This window comes from Apiospora marii, assembly GCF_038362585.1.
Source record: "Apiospora marii strain CBS 49790 chromosome Unknown utg000013l_segment0_segment0, whole genome shotgun sequence".
Taxonomy (NCBI): domain Eukaryota; kingdom Fungi; phylum Ascomycota; class Sordariomycetes; order Amphisphaeriales; family Apiosporaceae; genus Apiospora; species Apiospora marii.
Window position 1 is genome coordinate 172,124 of NW_027117384.1, and position 20,934 is coordinate 193,057.

The window sequence follows — 20,934 nt, forward strand, 5'->3', positions numbered from 1 at the left end:
GATCCGCAATCTGCGAACATCAGGCCACACGATCGATGAGTTCTGTCGTCCTACACTCGCGTACTCTTTGGATACAACGACATCACGCATGATGCCCGCATCGGAAGAGGCGCAGGGGAAGGGAGGGAGAGCCGGAGGAGACGAGACAGACCGAAGGGGGAGAAGGAGGAGGAGGATTCGACGTACCGAAGTCCTGATAGCAACAATGTTGATGTAAGGTGTGAAGTTGAACCATGTACTACTCTACTTCTACCCTCCGTCCAGAAGATGGAGGGTAGGGAGTGCTCGGAATAGCAGATATATATAAACCATATAATAACAATCGTCTTGTAACGCATTCATTGAGGATAACAACGTGGCCCCTCTGTAGTATGGGGTGCATGGCTACGCGATGGCTGACTGACTGGATGCTACTAAGCGTCTGACGTTGGTTGATGAGGGCTGCGGAACAACACAGCAGCATCACTACGCACTTTGTCCTTATTTCGAATCTGGGATGAGGTTGGACAAGAATACTATGGTGAGTTCTACATACATACCTAGCTAGAGCCTGCCGTACGTCTCCAATCTTCACACTCCAGTGAGTTCAATGAGCCGAGGGACATAACAATATCACAGTATAAACAGTAATAAACAGAAACCTTGATCTTACATCGTCTTTTCAAGTGAATGGATCAAATTCCTACCTAGTCATTAGAGCCAAAACATGTTCGCATTGCGATCACCACTTATCAAAAGAAGGCCCAACGTAACCAAGTCACTGGCTACCAAACATCATCGCCATCAACAGCTAGAAAAGGATGGTGTGAACCAAATCTTGTACAATACTCTTAAAGGGTATGTGAATATATATACCGGGTCTTTGTGATGTTCCAGCAGAATCGTAAGAACAGTTCGTAGCATTCTTTCCTCTGTCGACGTACTTCCAATTACAAACGAAATAAGGTATAGCACATCCTCGTCAAGCAAGCGAAACACCAGGGTTCGCGCGACAATGAAGTTGCGGCGTAAATCGCCTGCCTCGAACCAGTCAACCGGAACGCCTACCGACGCCTCAGACCTTGTCCCGCCGTACATCTTCACATCTCATTACATCTCTCATTGGCGTCCTAGTAGATGGGCCGTCCTTCCTCCCACTTCTGGTGCAAGTATGACTTCTCCTCTTCGGGCGAGCCGGTTTCAGACTTCACGTCGGGGCCAAAAGACACCCGTCCGCTTCTGCGTCGTCGTGAACTGTCTCCGGCCGTCGGGCCTATCCATTCCCATGCTCGGCCGACTTCGCCGCTCCGGCCCTCCCGCTGGCTCGTCCTTACATTGCTGTTCTGCTCCACAACCGCACGAACTCTCTGCCAGATCTTCTCGCGTTGGCTTAACGAGTGGATACTCCTCAACACATCGTCCCGCAGGTTGGGTAGGAACAGCCACGGGTCGTCAATGTCGTCTCCAAGCTGCTTTTGGCTCGCCAGTCGCTCCAGTACAAGGTCCACGAGTGCCGGGACCTGAGCAGCGGCCTTCTTATTTGAAAGGTACCGTCTACGGCCATAGATAGCGGTGAGCACGAACGAAATCAGAGCACTAATCTGGAGACGATATCGCGCCAGCCCGAGTCGGAGGGATCGTTTGACGGCGCAGCGGATGGGAACTCGAGCGAGACTGGTGGACGATAAGTAGGTGTTTGGAACACCTCGGGAATCTCGTACTCTATTGGGGTGCGTTGTGGTCTGGTTAGTTGCCAAATTTGTCAGAATATGAGTTGGTTAGAAGACCCGCGTGACGGAGAGGGAAAATGCCGGCAACGAAATAGGGGACAAAGACTTACTCCTCGACCTTGACCTCGACCTCTTCGCGGTCCTTGACCTCACCAAGAGCACTACCCACAAGTCCTCAAACTCCCTGTTGTTCAGCTTCTTGCTCCTTTTCTGGTTGATGGCCTCCTTGAGTTCCTGCTCCTCTATAGCTGGAGACTCGAGTTTGCCGCCTTCCTCGTTGGCGAGTTCACCACACTCGAATTTGGCCGTGCGCTCACGCAACTCCTCGACCGCCTTGTCCGCCACCGCCTTAACGCGGCGGGCCTTTTCGCCGTCAGGCTCACAGGTGGGTGGGAGAGGAACGAAGCCACCAAGCGATAGAGGATGAGGCTTGAGAATATAATCCGGCTCACATTGGACAGTGAAGTCACCGGTGCAGTAGGCATGAGCGGGGCAAGGTTCGCAAACGGGCTCCAATGTCTCCAAGACATACTGCGGCACCTCGATCTCCGGAGGGAGAACTGAGTGCGCCCACTCAGGAACCTGTATCTCGGTGGGAACAGATCCTATCGCACGGCCGACACCACAATACCCGATGGCGATCTTTTCCTGACGGTACCATCCAGCAAAAACGCTCAGAGCAGTCACCGCCATCACCGTCAACGAGGTGCTCCAGTTGGCTTTGGAAGGGGGGCGGGTCTGTCGCGGGATCATGGCCGACTGGCCAGTAGTGGCTTCTTCAGCCGCGAGTTCCAGCTGTTCCTCGACAGTGAACTCCTCCCCCGCTTCCATCATAGGCTCTGGTGTCATCTCGGGCGTTTTGCTGCGGGCCACACGATTGACTGGGGTCTGCGGATGCAGAATCGGAGGCTGCAGGATCCGGGGCGGAAGGGTCCGAGGCTGCGCGGCGGGCCGTGGCGGCAACGTCGCATCATACGTGTCTTCTGCGGCGTAATCAGGCTCACGGGTCCGTCTGCGTACCGATGAATTGCTTGTTGGTCGCGGAGTCTCGTGGCCAGCAGTCCTGCGACGGGCGGTCGGCACCTCGGCAGGAGGAGAGCTGGCGCTCTGGAACGGATTGTCCGACGTGAACATGCCCGATGTGCGCCTGAAGAACTCTTCGGACTGCTCGGTCTTCAGCTGCGGTACAGTCTCCAGCTGCTTCTTGCGTGGACTTCGCGACCTCCGCGCGCCATATGTTTCTGGAGCAGTGTCGGTATCCGATGGTTCTGGTTGGCGGCTGGAGGCTCGCGGCTGGCGTTTGGAGGGACTCCGAGCAGGCGGCATGATGGGTTGTTCAGGCTCTTCGGACTTGACGCGCACCGAGGCTTTCCTGGGCGACTGAGAGCGGCGTGTTCGGGTAGATGGAGGTGGCGGCGGAGCCAAGTCCTCTTGCTCGCCAAATGGATCTATGCTCTGCCCGCGTTCAGCATCGCTGATGCCCTTGCTAGATCTCTTAGCCTTCGCGCGGCGATCCAGGATCTTCTTGGCCTGTGGCACAATGTTCTCGTTAAATATTTCGACGAGCTGGGCCTTTTTGGCGGTGGCAGGATAGCTGATATTGTGTGCGACGAGGACCGACCGAAGTCGTGGCATGGTCAGCGACCTGGCGTCGAAGCCCGGCTGTAGGTATTCCTCTGAATCCGACATGTTGCGCGATGCGAAACGGTGGTATCCAGTAGGGGAAGAAAAAGTAAGATGCAGTTAGAGAGAACAGGTAAGTGATTGACAAAAGAGGACTACCAAGGAAGCCAAGACAAGTCTTGTTGGTAGGCTTCACCAGATGCCTGGGGCAGATGCAAGTTGTCTTTGTGTGCTGTACCTATTCCAGGGACAACGGGCGATAAATAGTTCTTTTGTAAGGAACGCGCAAATGACGTCTGGCATGGACGAGAGGGCGCAATTAAGACCACCAACTTTCGGCTACCACGAGCAAGGTCAAACTGCAAAGCCAGACAAGTTGAAAGACTGCAGGTCTCACGATCCTAAACTTTTGCAACGTGTGAATGGTGGGGGGAGGATTTTCATTTGCTGAAATGAGGTGTTGAACGACAAAGTGGACTTCTTGCGACCACTTGTCTCTGTGGCAACCTCAGTCGAAGCCTGGGACGATTCCCTCCCAGGCTCCCAGGTGACCCTCCTCCACCCAAGGCAGCGGCCAGCCAGCGTGCCAGCAGCTCTCCTTTCCCAGTTAGACCCTGTAAATCCAATGGAGGCTAGGCAGCGAAGAGGTGGCGCACCATAACTCAGAGTGTGGCTGTGCTGTGGTTAGTGCTCGTATCACCTCCCTTGAATAAGCCAATCTAGGTAGTCTCATCAACACAGGCCTTAAAGAAGCAAATAACTTTTCATTGGATAAGTACATATGTAAGGAGTGTGTGTACGGGAGTCTATCTGCCCCGGGGCACGTCTGCCCCATATCAAACTATAGTTTGGAGCTGCAAAAGCTGAAGAGCCTTCCACCCATATTAAATACGCATCCAGCTCTGGATGCTAGGATCAACAGGCTGGGTGTCTTGCCTGGAACCTGCCATCGACCAACGTAATGACCCCGAAGACTGATATCATAATTCTCCCTGTTGAGCGCCCACTAGCTGCTTACTGCCCGCCGCCGCAGATCAACTGCGCACTCTGGAACCCGAAGGGCAGGGCCTGGCCCCCATCCACGAGACCAACAGCCGGTAGGCCTCCTACCAGCTTTCCGGGGTAGGTAGATCCGACGCAGCCGGTCTGGGACGTTGAGAGGCCGCCGCTTTTGATCGGGCTTCCTGTGCACCCCGGCTCCGAGTAGACGACCACCTGGCAAACGCCGCCGTTGTCTTGGTTCAGCGATGCTGTGAAGGAGGCCGGGTAATGTATGTTGCACGTGTTGGGGATGTTTTGGCATCCACCTTGGGTGAGAGACACCGGGTTGAACGTGCACAAGTTCGAGAATATCGGATCCGCAGTCTTGCAGAGAGGTGCGAGGTAGGGTGTCAGAGTCGCGATAGGAGGGAACGCTCGCTCAATGGCAGCGGCATCAGCGCCGGCAATGGCGACGAGAGACAGAACGATCTTGGTGAATTGCTATATTGGCATCATAGTCAGTTGGTATCCCCATCATCTTATATACATGGGATAAACTCACCTGCATTGTGAAATATCGGGTTTCGAGGCTAGGAATAGTGTGATATGTGTAGGCAGTGAAGACACCGAAGTAGCTGCTGGCTATCTTATGAGCAGATCGGCGTGTTTGGTATGTTTGATATTGGAGAAGCAGTGATGATGGTGATAGTGTTGGTAGTGTTGATGATGATTGTTCTGCAATTCATGGGGTTTCTGTTGGATACTTATACCTATCGTTTCTTCACATCCTCCCTTCTGGGACGGCGCACATAGGGGTAGGCTTCCAAGTCCGAATTGCTTCTTTCCCAGCTATTCCTAGAGCAATAGTCAGCCCGCCGAGCACATCACCACAGGCCGAAAGTTCAATAAGCGACTGCTGATGTCATGTTCATGGATGGAGTATTGAGTTGTCGAGGAGAGGCCTCGATGGCTTTTGGTGGGTGTGTGTAAGTGCTCCCGTGCCAGCGCCGGGAGCTTTCTGTAGAAGGAACCCGCCATTCTTCTCCCGGGGCAACATCCGACCCGAGGCTAGTTGTCCTAGGGCTACTCGCCACTCTGAAGTATCGAACCTTTTGGTCTATAGACCGTGAGATGCATGACATCCAAGTCTGGTGGCGTGGGTCTGGACGCAAATGGCGCTGCGGCAGATGGAATGCCGTCCCTGTCCCGCTCATCATCGCGACGCACAGTAAGTGCAATCAGGTATAATCGCTTGCTCTTCTAAGACGGCCCGTCTCTTAAGCCACGCATAGCGACAGACTACATTACATGTAAGCTCTTACTTTAGCCAACGCCAATAGCACAGGTGCGGGTGCGGGTTGTGCGAATTTGCCAGCACGGCAACTACATGTAGTTGAAGCAAATAAGGCTACATGGAACAAGTCAAGTCTTTACATGATCAACATGAAGTGTTGCTCACATCAGGTAAGCATTACATCTGACAACACTGGCTGGTGCCAGTAGTGCAGCCACCCCTATACTGCGGAGCTTGGGGTTATAAACCAAGTTGGCAGGTGTCCAAGTCTTGGGTTCCTGCATGTAATGTACGACAATCTTGGGCCCAAGTTGGGGGAAATCTCAGATGCGGCAGAGATTCAAAATAGCACAGTTGCAGGGGTTCACAAGAAGAGTGACTTGAGAAAAAGAAAACAATTGCGATGAGACATATCTCCCACTGCAGGCTGGAGGGTTGATTGAGTCAGGTGATAGCGCGGAGTGAGTGGAGAGAGCGCGACGCGGGTTAGAGAGTGGGCTGTCCCGGCTCTGAGAGGTTGCCATCATCAATCAGGTCAACATTAATAATACATACCTACCTAACAGGTGCCTACCTGAAGCACTTGCTTTTTTTTTTTTTTTTTTTTTTACCGCCGGATGCTACAGGCATTTGGAATTATGAACGCCTGCGCATTTGGCGCTTATGATGCACTTCGATCTCAATGCCACTCGCATATTTGTTTAGGCCCGTCCATGACTGAGCTCTATCTCAGCTAATGACGTTCCCACTGCTTCAGTATCTTCGTCATGGCTCCGCCGACGAAGCGTCGCAAACGAAATGTCGTGCATGCCTCCGACGATGAAGAGGAACTCCAGCCCCAGGCCAACAACACCTTGGCCAATTACTTGTTCTCCTCCCCAAATCAGAATCCCGTTTCAACGGCAAACACGTCGCGTGCAGGCTCGCCGTCCCCAAGCCCGATCGCCAAGCGCACGTTGCGCCCCTCGAATGTGAACGATCGAAGACAGCCGCCGCCGCACAAAACATTACGATCTGGGGCCGCTCCGCCAATTAAAAGCAAGAGGCCCGAGCCGAGTGTCAGTCCCAGGAAGACCAGGAATCGAACTGCAGCGGACGAGAAGTCGGGGAGCAAAGGGAAGACTGCCGATCTGAAAACATTATTCTCCCGCCAGGCTGAGCGGGCCATTGCTACACCTTCGTCTTCGGTTGTAGACGATATACTGAGCGACCCCATATCCGACGAGGATGGCGTGGTGGATGTTTCGACTACAACAACCAGCCGAGTGGCTGCAAATGCCCGCAAGCGCTTCAGAGAAGGGACACAGGGCGATGCTGGACATGATATGGGAACAGCCGTCACGGCAAGCCAGAGGTTTCTCCGGCCGCCTCGTCCGACAACACCTGTTGCCCCCGCCGATGATCAAAGGCCGTGGTCTGAACGGTTTGGCCCATCCAATTTAGACGAGTTGGCGGTCCATAAAAAGAAGGTGACGGACGTGCGAAGGTGGCTAGAAGATGTCATCGCGGGCAGGATGAGGCAGCGCCTGCTCATCTTGAAAGGCGCGGCAGGGACAGGAAAAACAACCACGATGCGGCTTCTCGCTAAGGATATGAAATGCGAGCTACTTGAATGGAGGAATCCCACAGTTGCAGGGTCAGGCCTCGGGTTCCAGTCCGCTTCGGCACAGTTCGAAGAGTTCATGGGCCGCAGTGGCAAATTTGGGCAGCTGGATACTGATTCAGACGTGCCAACTACTGCCAGCATTTCGACTGCAACGATGAGTGAGAACGCACGCAAAATCATCATGATCGAAGAATTTCCGAATACTTTTACAAAGTCTTCAACCGCTTTACAGTCTTTCCGAGGCACGATACTGCAATACCTTGCGGCCAACACACCCTCCCTGGCTGCATTTGGACAGACATCATCCAAAGTCCCTATCACACCTGTTGTTATGGTGATCTCGGAAACACTTCTTACAACGACATCGGCATCAGCCGACAGTTTCACAGCTCATCGCTTGCTTGGCCCTGAAATTACTCGCCACCCAGGTGCAGGCATGATTGAGTTCAATGCGGTAGCCCCAACTCTTCTGGCAGGTGCCCTGGACTTGATTGTCAAAAAGGAGGCTCGCAAATCTGGCCGGAAGCGCACTCCCGGACCATTGGTTCTCAAGCGTCTGGGCGAAATCGGTGACATCAGAAGCGCCGTCTCTTCGTTGGAGTTCCTGTGTCTCAAAGGCGACGATGAGGCTGACTGGGGCTCAAGAGTGACATTTGCGAAACCGAAACGAGGCGCGAAGGATATTGTTGCACTCACGAAAGGAGAGCAAGAGAGCCTCGAACTGGTCACACAGCGTGAGTCAAGTTTGGGGATATTCCACGCCGTTGGAAAAGTTGTCTACAACAAACGAGATGAGAAACCAATGTCTTCTCAAACGCCGGAAGGAAAAGCCGAGATGTTACCAGGCTTCTTAGCTGCGAGTGCCCGACCGAAACAGTCCGAGGTTGTAGTCGATCATCTCATAGACGAGACCGGCACGGACACACACACCTTCATATCCGCTTTGCACGAGAATTATGTTCTATCGTGTGCACCAACTGGATCGAGCGACCAGTTCTCTGCTGTTGACTACATCAATGAATGCATCGAGTATTTATCCGAAAGCGATCTGCTATGTCCGACTAACGATATGTTTTTCGGGGGACGGGGATTCGGCTCTGGAACATTTGCAGGACGAGACTCGGCAAGTCATGTTCTACGGCAAGAAGAGATCGCTTTCGAAGTGGCTACTAGGGGCTTGCTCTTTTCCCTTCCTAATCCAGTGAAGAGGATTGGGACGACGTCCAATCGGAAGGGGGGTGACGCCTTCAAAATGTTTTACCCAACCAGCCTCAAGCTCTGGAGGGAGAAAGAAGAACTTGGAGGCATGGTCGATCTTTGGTCCACGAAATTACTGAGAGGGGAAGAAAGCAGTTCGCAGAGTATCACGACGGGTGCGTCGGCTTTCCGTAGGCCAAACATGTCCAACTCTGGTGACAGAACCATCAAAAAAGCATCCCACGTTGGTAGTGGCCAGGCCAATGCGACGGAGCATACTCAAGATCAAGCAGCGCCGTTGCTGTCCCTGGGGAGTTCTGCGCGCAAAGAGCTCCTCCTGGAGCGACTACCTTACATGACCCATATTGCGCGGCGCCGAAGAACGTCTCTCAGTAACCTCAGGCTGAGAGAACTTGAAAAGGTTGTGTCTTTCTCGGGCACGAGTGGGACCCCCGACGAGGAGGCAGCGGACGTCGATGATACCAACCCTGCTGACACGGAGTCGTGGGCAACAGACAAAGCCACGCAGGAGTCATCTCCGCGCAAGAAGAAACTGGCCATCCGCCCGAAGAGCGACGGATCTTCGGCAGGACCTGCAGTACAGAAGCTCGTTTTGAGCGATGATGATATTGAGGACGATTAAATCTTTGGAATGTTGGAACCCAGCAGCTCTTCATGATAGACGAACTGGAGTAGGATCTCATGGGCGCAGTGTACAAAAATAAGGAACCCGGCGTTCATTGGTTTACATTGTGTACTACTATTGGCTGTAACCTTTGGCGAAAGGTCGACCCCTGTGCGGGAGACGCAGCGGAAGGCAGGAAGTCGTCCACATATAGATGGGACAAAGTCATAATAATACCCTAAGCACTGTCTGTTGACCAGAAACCTCGCTGTTCCTTGCCTGCGTTTCATCCTAGGTATAACGTGTATTCGAATTATTATGTGATTGGTCTAGCGCCTTAAACCCCCGTTACCCAATAAATAATGTACATAAGACAGTGGCCTCTATAGTATGGCTCCATGTCCAAGCTCGTGATTAACCAAATGTACCCAACAAATATGGCCCAGCCCTCTCAGTACGAAGGATGTCGAATTATAAACGAGGGAGCCATTGTTCCCCATGGCCTGGGGATGGCAGAAAGCTCCTTACTCTTTCAGCTGTAACCTGGCGTTCCAGCCCACGATGCACCGGATGAGATCCCAGTCGCCGCCGAGCCCGACCCAGTCCGTGACCACGATGCCGGTGCAGCCGTCGCCGACGGCCAGCCCGTTGGGGCCCTTGCCGGCCTCGCCGTGGCGGAGGGCCATGTACTCGATGGTGGCCGGGTTGAGCTTGGCGGCGATCTTCTCGGGCCAGCAGTTGGCGTTGAAGAAGTTGCTGGCGCTGAGGAAGTTGACGAAGAAGGGCTTGTACTCGTCGCCGGGGGCCAGGTCGGCGGGGCAGACGCGCTCGGCGGCGCGCTCGAGGTGGGCGCGCGCCAGCTCGATCTTCTTGGCGATGTTGTGGGACTGGTCCATCTCGTAGAAGTCCTGGACGCGCGCGATGCCGGGCCCGCCCGTCGGCTCGTCCTCGCAGTTGTCCGGCCAGGCCGAGCAGTCCAGGCCGTAGCCCCGGCCGCCGTGCTCGGCGTCGAGGCTCGCGTCGTTGGCGTGGCGCCGGAACAGCACGACGCGGCCGCGGGCCTCGCCCAGGCGCGGGATCCGCGGCTCGGTGAACCACTGGGCGTTGTCGGGGGCGGCGTAGCGCTGGTGCAGGTGCTTGGACAGCTGCTGGTCGGTGCCCTTGCCGGTGCCCTCGCGCTTGATGCTCATGATGAGCGTCTCGGACGGGTTGGCGTCGAGGAAGCTGTAGACGTCGTCCAGCAGGTCGTGGAAGTACTTGTTGCCCGTCAGCGAGACGGGGAAGGCCGAGTGGACCAGGATGAGGTCCGACTTGTCGGGGTCCGAGTTGACCTGCACGCGGATGTCGAAGAAGCGCACGCCGTTGTCGAGCTGCTCGCGGATGCCCACGGCCTGGCACCGCACCGACGGGAGGGCCACGTGGGACGTCGGGCTGTTGTGCGTGCCCGGGATGGACAGGGCGGTGAGGGGCCAATCGTCGCGCAGCTCCTTCATCCAGCTCGACAGGTGGGTGGAGCTGTAAATGGACACGCAGGCCCCGTTGGTCACGTACACGACGGTGTACTCGTGGGGCCCGTCGTCCAGCTTCTTCATCACCAGGGACCGGCCCGACTCACCCGGCACATCGACCTGGTACCGGTGGCCGTCAAACTCCAAGGTCATGCGCACCACCTCGTGGCCCGGCTCCGGCGCCTGCACATCCGTGGCGTGTGTCTCGAAGCGGCCCAGAGGAAGGGACAGTTCGCGGCGGTCCCGCGACTCGCCCTTGGCGCGGGCATGCTGGGCCACGCTGGCGCCCTTGAAGCAGCCGGTGAGTTTGTCTTTGATCTTGTGCTCTCCGCCCGACGTCGGCTTGGCGTCTAAGCGCTCGACGAGTTTCAGCTCAAGCGCGGTGGCGGTAAGGTTACGGATGGTGAGGTCGGCCATGACGATGCTGCTGGTGTCCGAGGTGTCCCCCACAGTCCCATACTGGTCGGGGCACAGAAACGAGAGGAGTTTCTCGCCGAATCTACTTATGCCAGTACTTTTGGAGGCTGATGCCGGCATGGCATGCATGGGTTGGGAAAGGAGTGCGTCAGCTAGCTGAATCGCCTAGGGTCCAAGTGCTGCTGGTGACGGAATCGAGAGTCGTGATTGGCCAGGTGGTGGGGTGGAGTTCGTCTTAAGTGCATCTCAAGATCTTAAGTAGGTCGGCTTGAGGCTGGCTGGGACGCGCTGGGACTTGCCCCGGGACAGGACAGCGCGTCTCTTTATATGGAGGTAAGTATGTATCTCTAAGTACTTTGCGAATTTAGCGTCAGGCGGGCAATCTGGAACTTGTCTGGCGCATGGATTATATAACGATCATGAGTATGGAGAAGAGACAAAAATAGGCATGGGAGCGTTGATGAGACTATTGCTAGCACGAGTGCATTTTAGGGGTGCATGTTGTCCAGGTGATAAATTACCTGGTGGAAACGTGAACTTGTGATCCAAGCTTCATCATGCTTACCTCCATACTTACCTCTCCTGAACCGTACTTTCTGCCCACCTACCCCAAGCAAAGCCTACATCTTCTCTATCACGCCCCGGCTCCTGTATGCCACACAAAATACCAAAGAAAAGTGCGCCTGAGAGGCGTTTGAAGCGGCCAGGAACTCGAACGTCCCTTAAGACACAATACTGTCTGGGAGAACATGAGATGAAACACCACGCGCGAATGGCCCGACCCTCTCTTCAAAGCTAATGCGACAAGCAACAACAGAGGCTTCACGATGCATTCCAATAATCCGGATGTTCGTTGCAATGTTTCCCTCAAATGTGGTGAAATACGATCTCCCCCCCAAAAAACCGAGTGAACCATTCATTTGGATAGCAGTCCCACAATGAAGTATTCGCATTCGATACTCGTATTTGCATGCCTTATCGGTTGCGCGCAAGCCCATGATCAGTCTCCTGACAGGGTTTACTCCGAGGGAAATGTATGCCCATGGAGCCCCTTCCGCCTACCATTTCTCGCGTCTTGTCTTGTCTCTGGCCCGCATAACCCAACTGTCTTGCAGTCGAAGTTGGAATATGAAAAGATAGCCGCGACAGAAAATGGCTGGAATGGACCTTATCTGTGCCTTGGCAGATTTTGTGTCTGGTCCAATGATGGGTATGGGAACGGGGGAGCGTCTATCGTAACGACACTGTCGAGTAGAGACAAGGTAGCCCAAATACCAAACCGGTCAACTGGTGCGGCTCATGACACATCCCATTTCCAAGCCGTAGCGATCCCTGGAAAAGGCATCGGTCTCGTAGCAACAAGGCTGATACGTCGCGGCGAGGAGATCACGGCTGTCCGTCCTGCTGTCGTAGCGCACGAGGATCTGCTAGACGAGCTGGAGTTGGGCAGCCAGAACGCTTTGCTAGATCAAGCAGCAAGGGCACTGCCCGATGAGAGGCGGCAACTTTTCCTGGCCCAGGCTGGAGAATTGGGTGGCCATCGTATAGCGGATATTATGTTCACCAACTCCTTTCAGGTTTTCCCTCGGCCCAGAGAGCCAACGGCACTTTGGCAATTTCCCTGAAGTGTCGCGCCTCAACCATGATTGTCGGCCCAGGTCAGTCCAAGTCACAGCCTCAAGATGGACCCCTTGATCTCAGCTAATACGGGAACAAAGCCTTGTCTACTATATTGACCAGAACCTGACGCATCGCACCCATGCAGTCAGAGACATACAGCTAGGAGAAGAGTTAACCATATCGTATCTGGACTCATTCCGTGTCCGATCTGTACGCCAGGCGAGGGCTCGCGCCTCATGGGGCTTCTCATGCGGGTGCCTTCAGTGCAGTCTACCTGAGGCCGAGGCCGAGGCGTCCGACGCAAGGCTCTTCTCAATATATCAGGTGGAAAACCAACTGGCGGACTTGAAGAATGCAAATGTTTCTACATCTACCATCGAGGAATTCATTGCGCTTTACAAGGAAGAGCGACTGGATCACAAGATGGCGGATGCCTATACCCTCGCCGCACTGAACTACAACACCTTTGGGTTGGAAGCCAAGGCGAAAGAGTATGCAAGCTTGTCTCTTGAGCAGGGCTTGCTAGAACACGGGCAGGATGCGGCAGACATGGAGGCAATGAGGATATTGGCTGACCAGCCAAGGGGTCATTGGACTTGGAACACCCGACAGCAGTAGATCTTGTCGGCGGCTAGCGGCGTATGGGCTGGTTTAACTTTTCGATAGATAGGTACGAGTGGAAATTCTTCATGCAAACTGTATTAGTGCTTCGGATCCCAAGATGTCGGGTAATGTCAGGTAATATCAAGTCATACCAGGCAGCAAGAGGTTTGTTTGTATTAATCAGCTATATGAGAGTGCTGCTGCTGGCAACGAGAGAGGCATTTGCAGCTGATGTTCTATTCGTAGTTAGGGCATGCACAGACACATGGCACGCATAGAAGTCTGAAGACATGTATACATATTATGACTTCGATTTGCAATTTCTTTGTTGCAATTCACAAAGTCGAACATAAGCGCCTGAGGTAGGTATGCTTCTCGTTCGAGGAATGCCTGACAGATGCCGATGATTGTGCAAATGACATGGTGCTCCTGACTGCCAGCTCAGCAGCCCCTCGAGCGGGCGCGGATTGGCGGCCAGGCACTGGGGCGGTCTGATGTTTTGGTGCAATCAGCGCCTCGCCCGCTGTCCCACCTGCTGGAACCAGCAAGTGGGACTCTGCATCAAGCACAAACACCCTTGCTCCTCAGGTGTCAGGTCCTCTCAGAGTCTTAGCCTGCCCGTCAACTTATTTTTCTTCTTCGTTCTCTAGCAGGTTGGCAATTTGACCCCCCCCCAGAGCCGTCAACTTTTTTCTCGAAAGGGGAGAGTGGTTGATTCGAGGGGGGAGCAGCCGATCTTTTGAACCCCCAAGCCCCAGGCCCTTGTCTGTCTACTACTATGTAAGGTCAAGGCACATGCGACGCTGCTGCAACCCCCCCTCGACGCCCGCCCGCTCCACCGCTTATTTGCTGGCTGGCTGGCTGGCTGGCTTTGTCGGAGCGGACAGTCGGGTTGGTAAACAACACGTCGATAATTTCTGGGCACCTGGGGAAGAAAAAAAAAAGTCGACAGACTCTCCCTCAGTCGCCCGCTTCCAATCTTATGAATGTTTCGCTGCATGGGGAAGAAACCCATATAATACTTGTGAAGATATATATTCTCTTGACTCACCTTCGACCAAGCTCATCAGCCGCAGCTGTCAAGCCAGTCAGACATTCTTACGTCAAGCGTGCTTTTCCCCACACCCAATTACCTGCTTGCCTACCAATACCTACTCGCCTCGATCAAGCATATGTACCTGATGTCCTAACGTGCATCCAGTCTGTAATCCGCACCTCCAGTCTACAACGAGTACCTAGCACTGCATTACCTAAGTAGTGCACCTGCCTCCAGCATCTTAAGCGCATCGCATCCATCTCGCAAGGCTCGCCATAATCTACATACTTTCCAGCCTCCGAGCCTCTCCTATCAGGCTATCTGGCTACTATCAGCACGAGGTCCGAGCTGCAGGTTTCGACTAAATCTACCGACGAAACCTTGGCCTCGCTCTCTCGTAACTTACACACCGTAGGGGAGCAACATCAACAAAACCAGTACCGACCAACTTTCATCATCATCACCATGGGGGACGAAAACCATTGGGTCCTGGACCTTCTTGAAGGTGAGTTACCACGAGAACAGCACCCTCCCCAGCCAGCAACGCCATCAGCACATGCAAGACAGAATACATAAAAAAAGAAAAACACTTGTGACGAGGACAGCAGACCCATTCTAACCCAACCCAAACGCAGGCGTCGGGCTACCCGAGTCCACCATACAGCTCCTCCAAGACAACGTCCTCCACCCGCAGACCCCCTTCCAGGTCATCGGCCGGTCGGTGGTGCAGCGCGTGCAGCAGGCCTTCCAGATGGCCGTGCCCGTGGTCCAGCCGCTGGTGAACCGGGCCCTGACGGCCCTTAACGACTCACCCGACATCGTCATTGTCGGCGCCCTGCTCGTCTTCATCGTCGCCGCCCTACAGTTCCTCTTCTGGGTCCAGCGTGTCGTCCTCTTCTGGACGCGCATGACCATGCGACTCATCTTCTACGCCATCCTGGCAGGCGCCCTCGCCGTCGTCTGGCAGCGCGGCCCCGAGGCCGCCATCCGCGACATTGTCATCTTCGTCTCCAAGATCGCCGGCTACGCGACCCTGCTCAAGAACTTCTGGCTCAGCGAATACGAGAGGTACGACGCGCAAACCAAGAACGGGCGAGGCATGGGACCCGCCGGGATGTCGAGAAGAGGCGGCAGATAAAGAAGAAGAAAAAATACGGATGGCAGCGGCTAGTCGCCTATTGGATTGGGGTTGCGATCGCCTGCACACATCTGGCATACTTACCAGGCTAGTTCATACTGCAGTTACAGGATCTGACGAATTACGATGCTTACGTTCTCTTTTGGCAATAAATTAAACTACGATGCTCTCAAAAATGGTATCAACCCCGTCAGTACGCCGGCGCTATGCATATTCCCCTAGATCACATGTGATGATGCTCGGTCCCCCAACATACCCTGTGACTATTCCTCCATGTCTCCCATCTCGTCGAACTCGCCCCCCTTAAGCTCCTTGGGTTCCTGGGCCTCATGGAATTGTATGCAGTCATCGATGTAGCTGAGAATAGCACCGACGCTGTCCTCGTCTTGGGCGTCCAGCTTCAGATAGCTGACCATGCTGAAGTTCTCTATCAGGCCTGCAACAGCCTGGTTGAGCCGACGGAAGGATGCCCCGCGCATGACGGCGTCTCTATCCTTGGGGTCCGCATGGGCATCATCCTCCGGCGTCTCTCCGTCGACGATACGCCTCGCCTTCTCGGCTGGGTCGTCCTCGAGCAGCGTCGCATCCGGCGTAATGAAGCGCTTCATGTCTTTCCTGCGTACCTGGTCCTTGACCAGGTCCATTTTCGACAGGATGTTGATGTGAGGAATTTCCATCATAATCATCGCCGACATGGCACTGAGGGTACCCGAGAAGAACTTGGCGCGGTCAACCACAAACGTCGCCTCCAGAAGATACGCCGCGCAGAGCCGGATGTCCAGGCTTCCGGGCTTTGTCAGGAATCGCACGAGGGCCGGGAGAATCGGTACGTGGGTGTAGAGCTCGATCTGCCCCGGCATGTCAAAGATGATCATGTAGTCCTCGGTCAAGGAGTCGAGAGCTTCGGTGAGGAAGTCGAGGTTCTCCATGAGGAACTCGAAGCAGTAGATCAGGCCGCCGTTGGGGCCGAGGCCCATCTCCTCCATGACATCCTCGAGCGAGATGAGGTCCTTGATGTCGAGGTCGGGGGTGTGCTCGAAGCTATCGGCGGCGGGGTCGAGGTTGACGTAGAAGCAGGACCGCCGGTTGAGGTTCAGATGCGTAATGAGGGCAGCGCAGAACGTGGACTGGTTTTGCGAAAGGATCAGAAACGGTATGCGATCAATTTGCTTTTGGGCATATATCATATTGTACATACCTTGCCCGCCCCCGCAGGACCCATGACCATGGTGCCGAATTTGCTCATTGTGATCGGATGTGGTTACAAGTTCTTATAAGTGTGTACGATCAATCAAGAAGGGTAGAAACAACCAATAATTAGCAAGTATCATGTATGTACTCAGCCTTGCGATGTAATCCCGTCTGGCTGGTCAATGGCAGTGACTTGGGTCTTTTAGGTACCTAACTTTTCGTTATGGGTAGGTAGAGTTTTGGCTGGAGCTGGAAAAATGTTGGAGGGGCATCTGCAACGTGATTGGCTGGGCTGGCACCATCTCAGTCAACGCACGGAAGCAACGGCTGCTTACGGCTGCTTACGGTCGCCGATCCTTGGAAGCACAGGCACCGACGGCCGGACAGGGTGTATTTCTTGAAGATAGCACGTGTACCAAACTCCGTAAGTCCGGCGGGTACAGATGGGGTAGGTAGGTAGGGGGCACATTAGGTTAGAGACGGACGAGCAGTTGAGTTATCCTGGCTGACAGGTCCCAAATACCTCAATCGATTGATGGGGGTTTCAGATACGAGTTAAGATAGCTTACATCTGGATGTAAATAAGACCGCAGAGGCGTCGTCAAGTTTCCAAAAGGAAGGGAAAGGATCTTCCTCGGGTGGTTCAAGTATTGGTATTTCCGGAGTAAGCGGATCCGTCCGACCCCGCGACTCGAAAGTCGCAGCGACATTTACAGCATTCTAGCTACTGGTGACCGATAGCAACCTTCTTCTAAGTAGCAGGAGAAAACGACGGGGGAATGTTTTGTCTTCGTCCCGGCCAGAAGCGGTTGCCAATGCCGATTCTCTGCTCCGCATCTTTGAGAAAAAGTCGCCGAAGACTGGCTCGATGCCGATTGAATGTAGAGCCAATCCCTGGGCCACGTTTTTGAGGGTCAAATGCATTGGTGCCCCCGCGCATCTGCTATCTACCCACACTACCTGCTGGTAGCTCTGTTTTTAGGTAAGAGGGACGGACAAGAGAGAAAAAAAATTGCAGATGGTTGATGGCAGGAATCGCTCATGGCGAATTGGGCGCTAAGCAGTGAAGACCCCTCCATGCCTCCTTTAGTCCCTTGAATGGCGCCATCGATAGATACATCCTCGTGCTAGCGCATAGTTGAGATTTTTTCCCCTTTCATTTCCAGAAAAGGTTGGTTCAAGTGCAACCAGTCTTGGTGGATGGAATGGAATCTAGGTAGTGTTTGCCCTATGCAGATACATAAGCTATATTCGGTACTCGAGAAAGCAATAGCAAACATGAAGGGCGAATATAGGAAGCAAACCTTAGAACTGAAAAACATTCAATGCACCTGTTGTACGTGCGTTATACCTCTCAAAGTTTTACAACATCTGCACATGGCATGTGGGGGCATTTGGCTCTCTAACGACATGTGTAAGCGTGTGTCAACGGAAGGTTAATAATTATTGCCTAATACTCTTCCCGACCAGGAACGGCCAACTATGACTGTAGATAATTAGTAGAGACGGGGAAAAAATTATACTGTGGCACTTGCAACACCAATTGATGCATATGGTATGATTTAGCTAGGCAGGTCTACATAGTCCTTCTGTGCCCAACAGTATGTAGGTAGTTTCCATCTATACCATGACAGAGTTGATATCAATTGGTAGCCCATTACGCCCGACTCAAGTATCAACTCATGGGCTGACCTTGGGTCAACCAGAGCAAAGGACAGTCCGCTTAGGGGGGCTGAAACGTAGTCCAGGCACTTCGATGCGAGTAAGCATGGCCCTTGATGACAGATACTCCGAAGTGTTACAGTAATGTCAGGATATCAGTATGTAGGGCACATACATGTATGTATGTGGTTTTCAATGACTTGAGACTAGAAGAACGATGTGCATTGACTCCTCCTTCCCCTCCCCCTCGACTGGCTGGACTTGCCTGTACCTGGTCAAATGAATGGTTTAGGTATGTACGGAGTACCTAGCCAACTAGCCTAGTTTAAGAAGCAGCGGCCGACATCGTTCGGCAACCAACAAGCCGCCGCTGCTGCTGTCAGTTCCCTCAAATCCGATTAAATTCAATATGCTGTCTCGAATTCGGCAAAATTGACACAGAATGTTGAAGGGACCTTGACCCGCACACACACTCAGGTCCTTTCCACACTCTCATGAAAAGTGGGGCATTTATCCCTCCCCCCCTCCAAACTACATAAGCCACCCTCCCCTCCAAAAATTCCTAACTGTCAAACTTCTCCCACACATCCCACCACCTCGCCTCACGCCTCACGCCTCTTCTTTTACCTTCTTTCTCAATTAGTTCTCAGCGCATTCCCTTGTCGTTCTACAATATCTATTTGCATAATCGGCTGGAATAATCATGTCTACCAACGGTCTTTCCACCGGCCCCGTCCATCCGGATGGCTTCCTCTTCACTGTAAGTCCATTGGATTCCCTTTTTGTCCTGTCGGTTATCCCACTCTCTGTTTGTCCTGCTGGTTATCCCGCTCCCATTTATTTGCCAATTGGTTTACTCGTGGCGTGTGCTGATGAATTTGTTTAGTCCGAGTCTGTAGGTGAGGGTCACCCGGATAAGATGGCCGATCAGGTCTCTGATGCCATTCTGGACGCATGCTTGGCCGTGGATCCCTTGTCGAAGGTCGCCTGCGAGACCGCCACCAAGACTGGCATGGTCATGGTCTTTGGTGAGATCACCACCAAAGCCCATGTCGACTACCAGAAAGTCGTCCGAGACGCCATCAAGGACATTGGCTACGACTCTTCTGAGAAGGGCTTCGACTACAAAACTTGCAACCTCCTCGTCGCTCTGGAGGAGCAGTCTCCCGATATCGCTCAGGGTCTGCACTACGAGCAGGCTTTGGAGCAGCTTGGTGCTGGTGACCAGGGTCTCATGTTCGGTTATGCTACCGACGAGACCCCCGAGCTTCACCCTCTCTCTCACTTGCTCGCCCACAAGCTGAACAAGGCCCTGTCCGAAGCCCGCCGCGACGGCAGCCTTCCTTGGCTCCGACCCGACACCAAGACTCAGGTCACCTTGGAGTACAAGCACGACGGCGGTGCCGTTATCCCCCTACGCGCCCATACCATTGTCATCAGCGCCCAGCACAGCGAGGACATCTCCACCGAAGAGCTGCGCAAGGAGCTTAAGGAGAAGATCTGCGAAAAGGTCATCCCCGCCAAGTACCTGGACGACAAGACCGTCTACCATATCCAGCCCTCTGGCAGATTCGTCATCGGTGGTCCCATGGGTGATGCTGGCCTGACTGGCCGCAAGATCATTGTTGATACTTACGGTGGCTGGGGTGCTCACGGTGGTGGTGCTTTCTCCGGAAAGGACTTCTCCAAGGTTGATCGATCTGCCGCTTACCTGGCTCGATGGATCGCCAAGTCTCTGGTCCACGCCAAGCTCGCTCGTCGTGCCTTGGTCCAGCTTTCTTACGCCATCGGTATTGCCGAGCCTTGCTCCGTCTACGTTGACAGCTACGGCACCTCGGACAAGTCAGCACAGGAGCTGATCGACATTGTTCGTTCCAACTTTGACATGCGTCCCGGTGTCATCGTCAAGCAGCTTGACCTTGCCCGCCCGATCTACTACCAGACCGCTAAGTACGGTCACTTCGGCACCAACCAGGAATTCACCTGGGAGCAGCCTAAGGAGCTGAAGTTCTAATTTCGTCCTTTTGAGGGAGGGGTGAACGATCATTCAGGTTTATTATACCAGCGGAAGAATCAACTTCTTATCGCATAGACAGGCGTTTTGTGGGTTTAGAATTCATCATTTTTCGGCGATTATTCCCCTCAGAGAGGACACATACATAGCATGGCGTACGGTATTCAACAATCCCGTCTCGGCAAGGCAGGTTAAAGGCCTTGGAAGACAGAGTATTTGGTTGCTTTTTGATTGCTACAGAGCAAGGTGGCCCAAAATATCCACTAGGGAGTGGAAGTATCAATGGAATATACCCATTGCGAGGGCGTGGCCTCATCGCCACGTCCGTGAGAGACAAGCATTATTCGTCTTGAATCACCGTGCCAATGTGACGTAACCTTCTAACGCAACCCTTTAATGCTATGGTTATTCCAATACCCTCAACAGCTGCCCCAGTGGGTTACCTGGCCAGCTATGTATTCCATTATTCCACCTTGGCGACGATTCCGTTGCGTTTATAACTACCTAGGTAATATAGGATAGCTGTCCGCGCGTAGGGAATAGAGTTACAGGTCATGGGATGAATGGATCGCTATAGGGTAGCTGGTGGCAATAGAGCAATTTGCTGCACATGCAGTATTCATAGGTATAATCAAGATACGATGCATTACTCCCATAATCGCCCAACCCATGCAATGAGCAGACCCCCAATTCCTCCATTGGTCGCCTTA

At 53.6% G+C, this 20,934-nt stretch overlaps 8 protein-coding genes across 8 annotated transcripts; 4 read left to right on the forward strand and 4 right to left on the reverse strand.

The window, feature by feature from the left end:
* Positions 1–1,109: 1,109 nt before the first annotated feature.
* Positions 1,110–3,398, reverse strand: PG985_015207 (uncharacterized protein; the record flags this gene model as incomplete). The annotated part of the gene is made up of 2 exons (XM_066834973.1): positions 1,110–1,653; positions 1,879–3,398. The coding sequence occupies 2 exons, from the start codon at positions 3,396–3,398 to the stop codon at positions 1,110–1,112; spliced, it is 2,064 nt and encodes a 687-aa protein (XP_066676176.1).
* Positions 3,399–4,346: 948 nt separating this feature from the next.
* On the reverse strand, positions 4,347–4,881 carry PG985_015208 (uncharacterized protein; the record flags this gene model as incomplete). Its single annotated transcript, XM_066834974.1, has 2 exons — positions 4,347–4,814; positions 4,876–4,881. The coding sequence occupies 2 exons, from the start codon at positions 4,879–4,881 to the stop codon at positions 4,347–4,349; spliced, it is 474 nt and encodes a 157-aa protein (XP_066676177.1).
* A 1,493-nt stretch (positions 4,882–6,374) lies between these two features.
* On the forward strand, positions 6,375–9,053 carry PG985_015209 (uncharacterized protein; the record flags this gene model as incomplete). The annotated part of the gene is made up of 1 exon (XM_066834975.1): positions 6,375–9,053. One exon carries the CDS (start codon positions 6,375–6,377, stop codon positions 9,051–9,053), a length of 2,679 nt encoding a protein of 892 aa, XP_066676178.1.
* Positions 9,054–9,559: 506 nt separating this feature from the next.
* On the reverse strand, positions 9,560–11,080 carry PG985_015210 (phosphatidylinositol-specific phospholipase C; the record flags this gene model as incomplete). Its single annotated transcript, XM_066834976.1, has 1 exon — positions 9,560–11,080. The coding sequence occupies one exon, from the start codon at positions 11,078–11,080 to the stop codon at positions 9,560–9,562; it is 1,521 nt and encodes a 506-aa protein (XP_066676179.1).
* A 1,522-nt stretch (positions 11,081–12,602) lies between these two features.
* PG985_015211 (uncharacterized protein) lies at positions 12,603–13,198 on the forward strand (the record flags this gene model as incomplete). Its single annotated transcript, XM_066834977.1, has 2 exons — positions 12,603–12,628; positions 12,679–13,198. The coding sequence occupies 2 exons, from the start codon at positions 12,603–12,605 to the stop codon at positions 13,196–13,198; spliced, it is 546 nt and encodes a 181-aa protein (XP_066676180.1).
* A 1,486-nt stretch (positions 13,199–14,684) lies between these two features.
* On the forward strand, positions 14,685–15,357 carry PG985_015212 (uncharacterized protein; the record flags this gene model as incomplete). Its single annotated transcript, XM_066834978.1, has 2 exons — positions 14,685–14,724; positions 14,855–15,357. 2 exons carry the CDS (start codon positions 14,685–14,687, stop codon positions 15,355–15,357), a joined length of 543 nt encoding a protein of 180 aa, XP_066676181.1.
* Positions 15,358–15,620: 263 nt separating this feature from the next.
* On the reverse strand, positions 15,621–16,603 carry PG985_015213 (uncharacterized protein; the record flags this gene model as incomplete). Its single annotated transcript, XM_066834979.1, has 2 exons — positions 15,621–16,484; positions 16,556–16,603. The coding sequence occupies 2 exons, from the start codon at positions 16,601–16,603 to the stop codon at positions 15,621–15,623; spliced, it is 912 nt and encodes a 303-aa protein (XP_066676182.1).
* Positions 16,604–18,913: 2,310 nt separating this feature from the next.
* On the forward strand, positions 18,914–20,224 carry PG985_015214 (S-adenosylmethionine synthase; the record flags this gene model as incomplete). Its single annotated transcript, XM_066834980.1, has 2 exons — positions 18,914–18,970; positions 19,097–20,224. 2 exons carry the CDS (start codon positions 18,914–18,916, stop codon positions 20,222–20,224), a joined length of 1,185 nt encoding a protein of 394 aa, XP_066676183.1.
* Between the last annotated feature and the right edge of the window lie 710 nt (positions 20,225–20,934).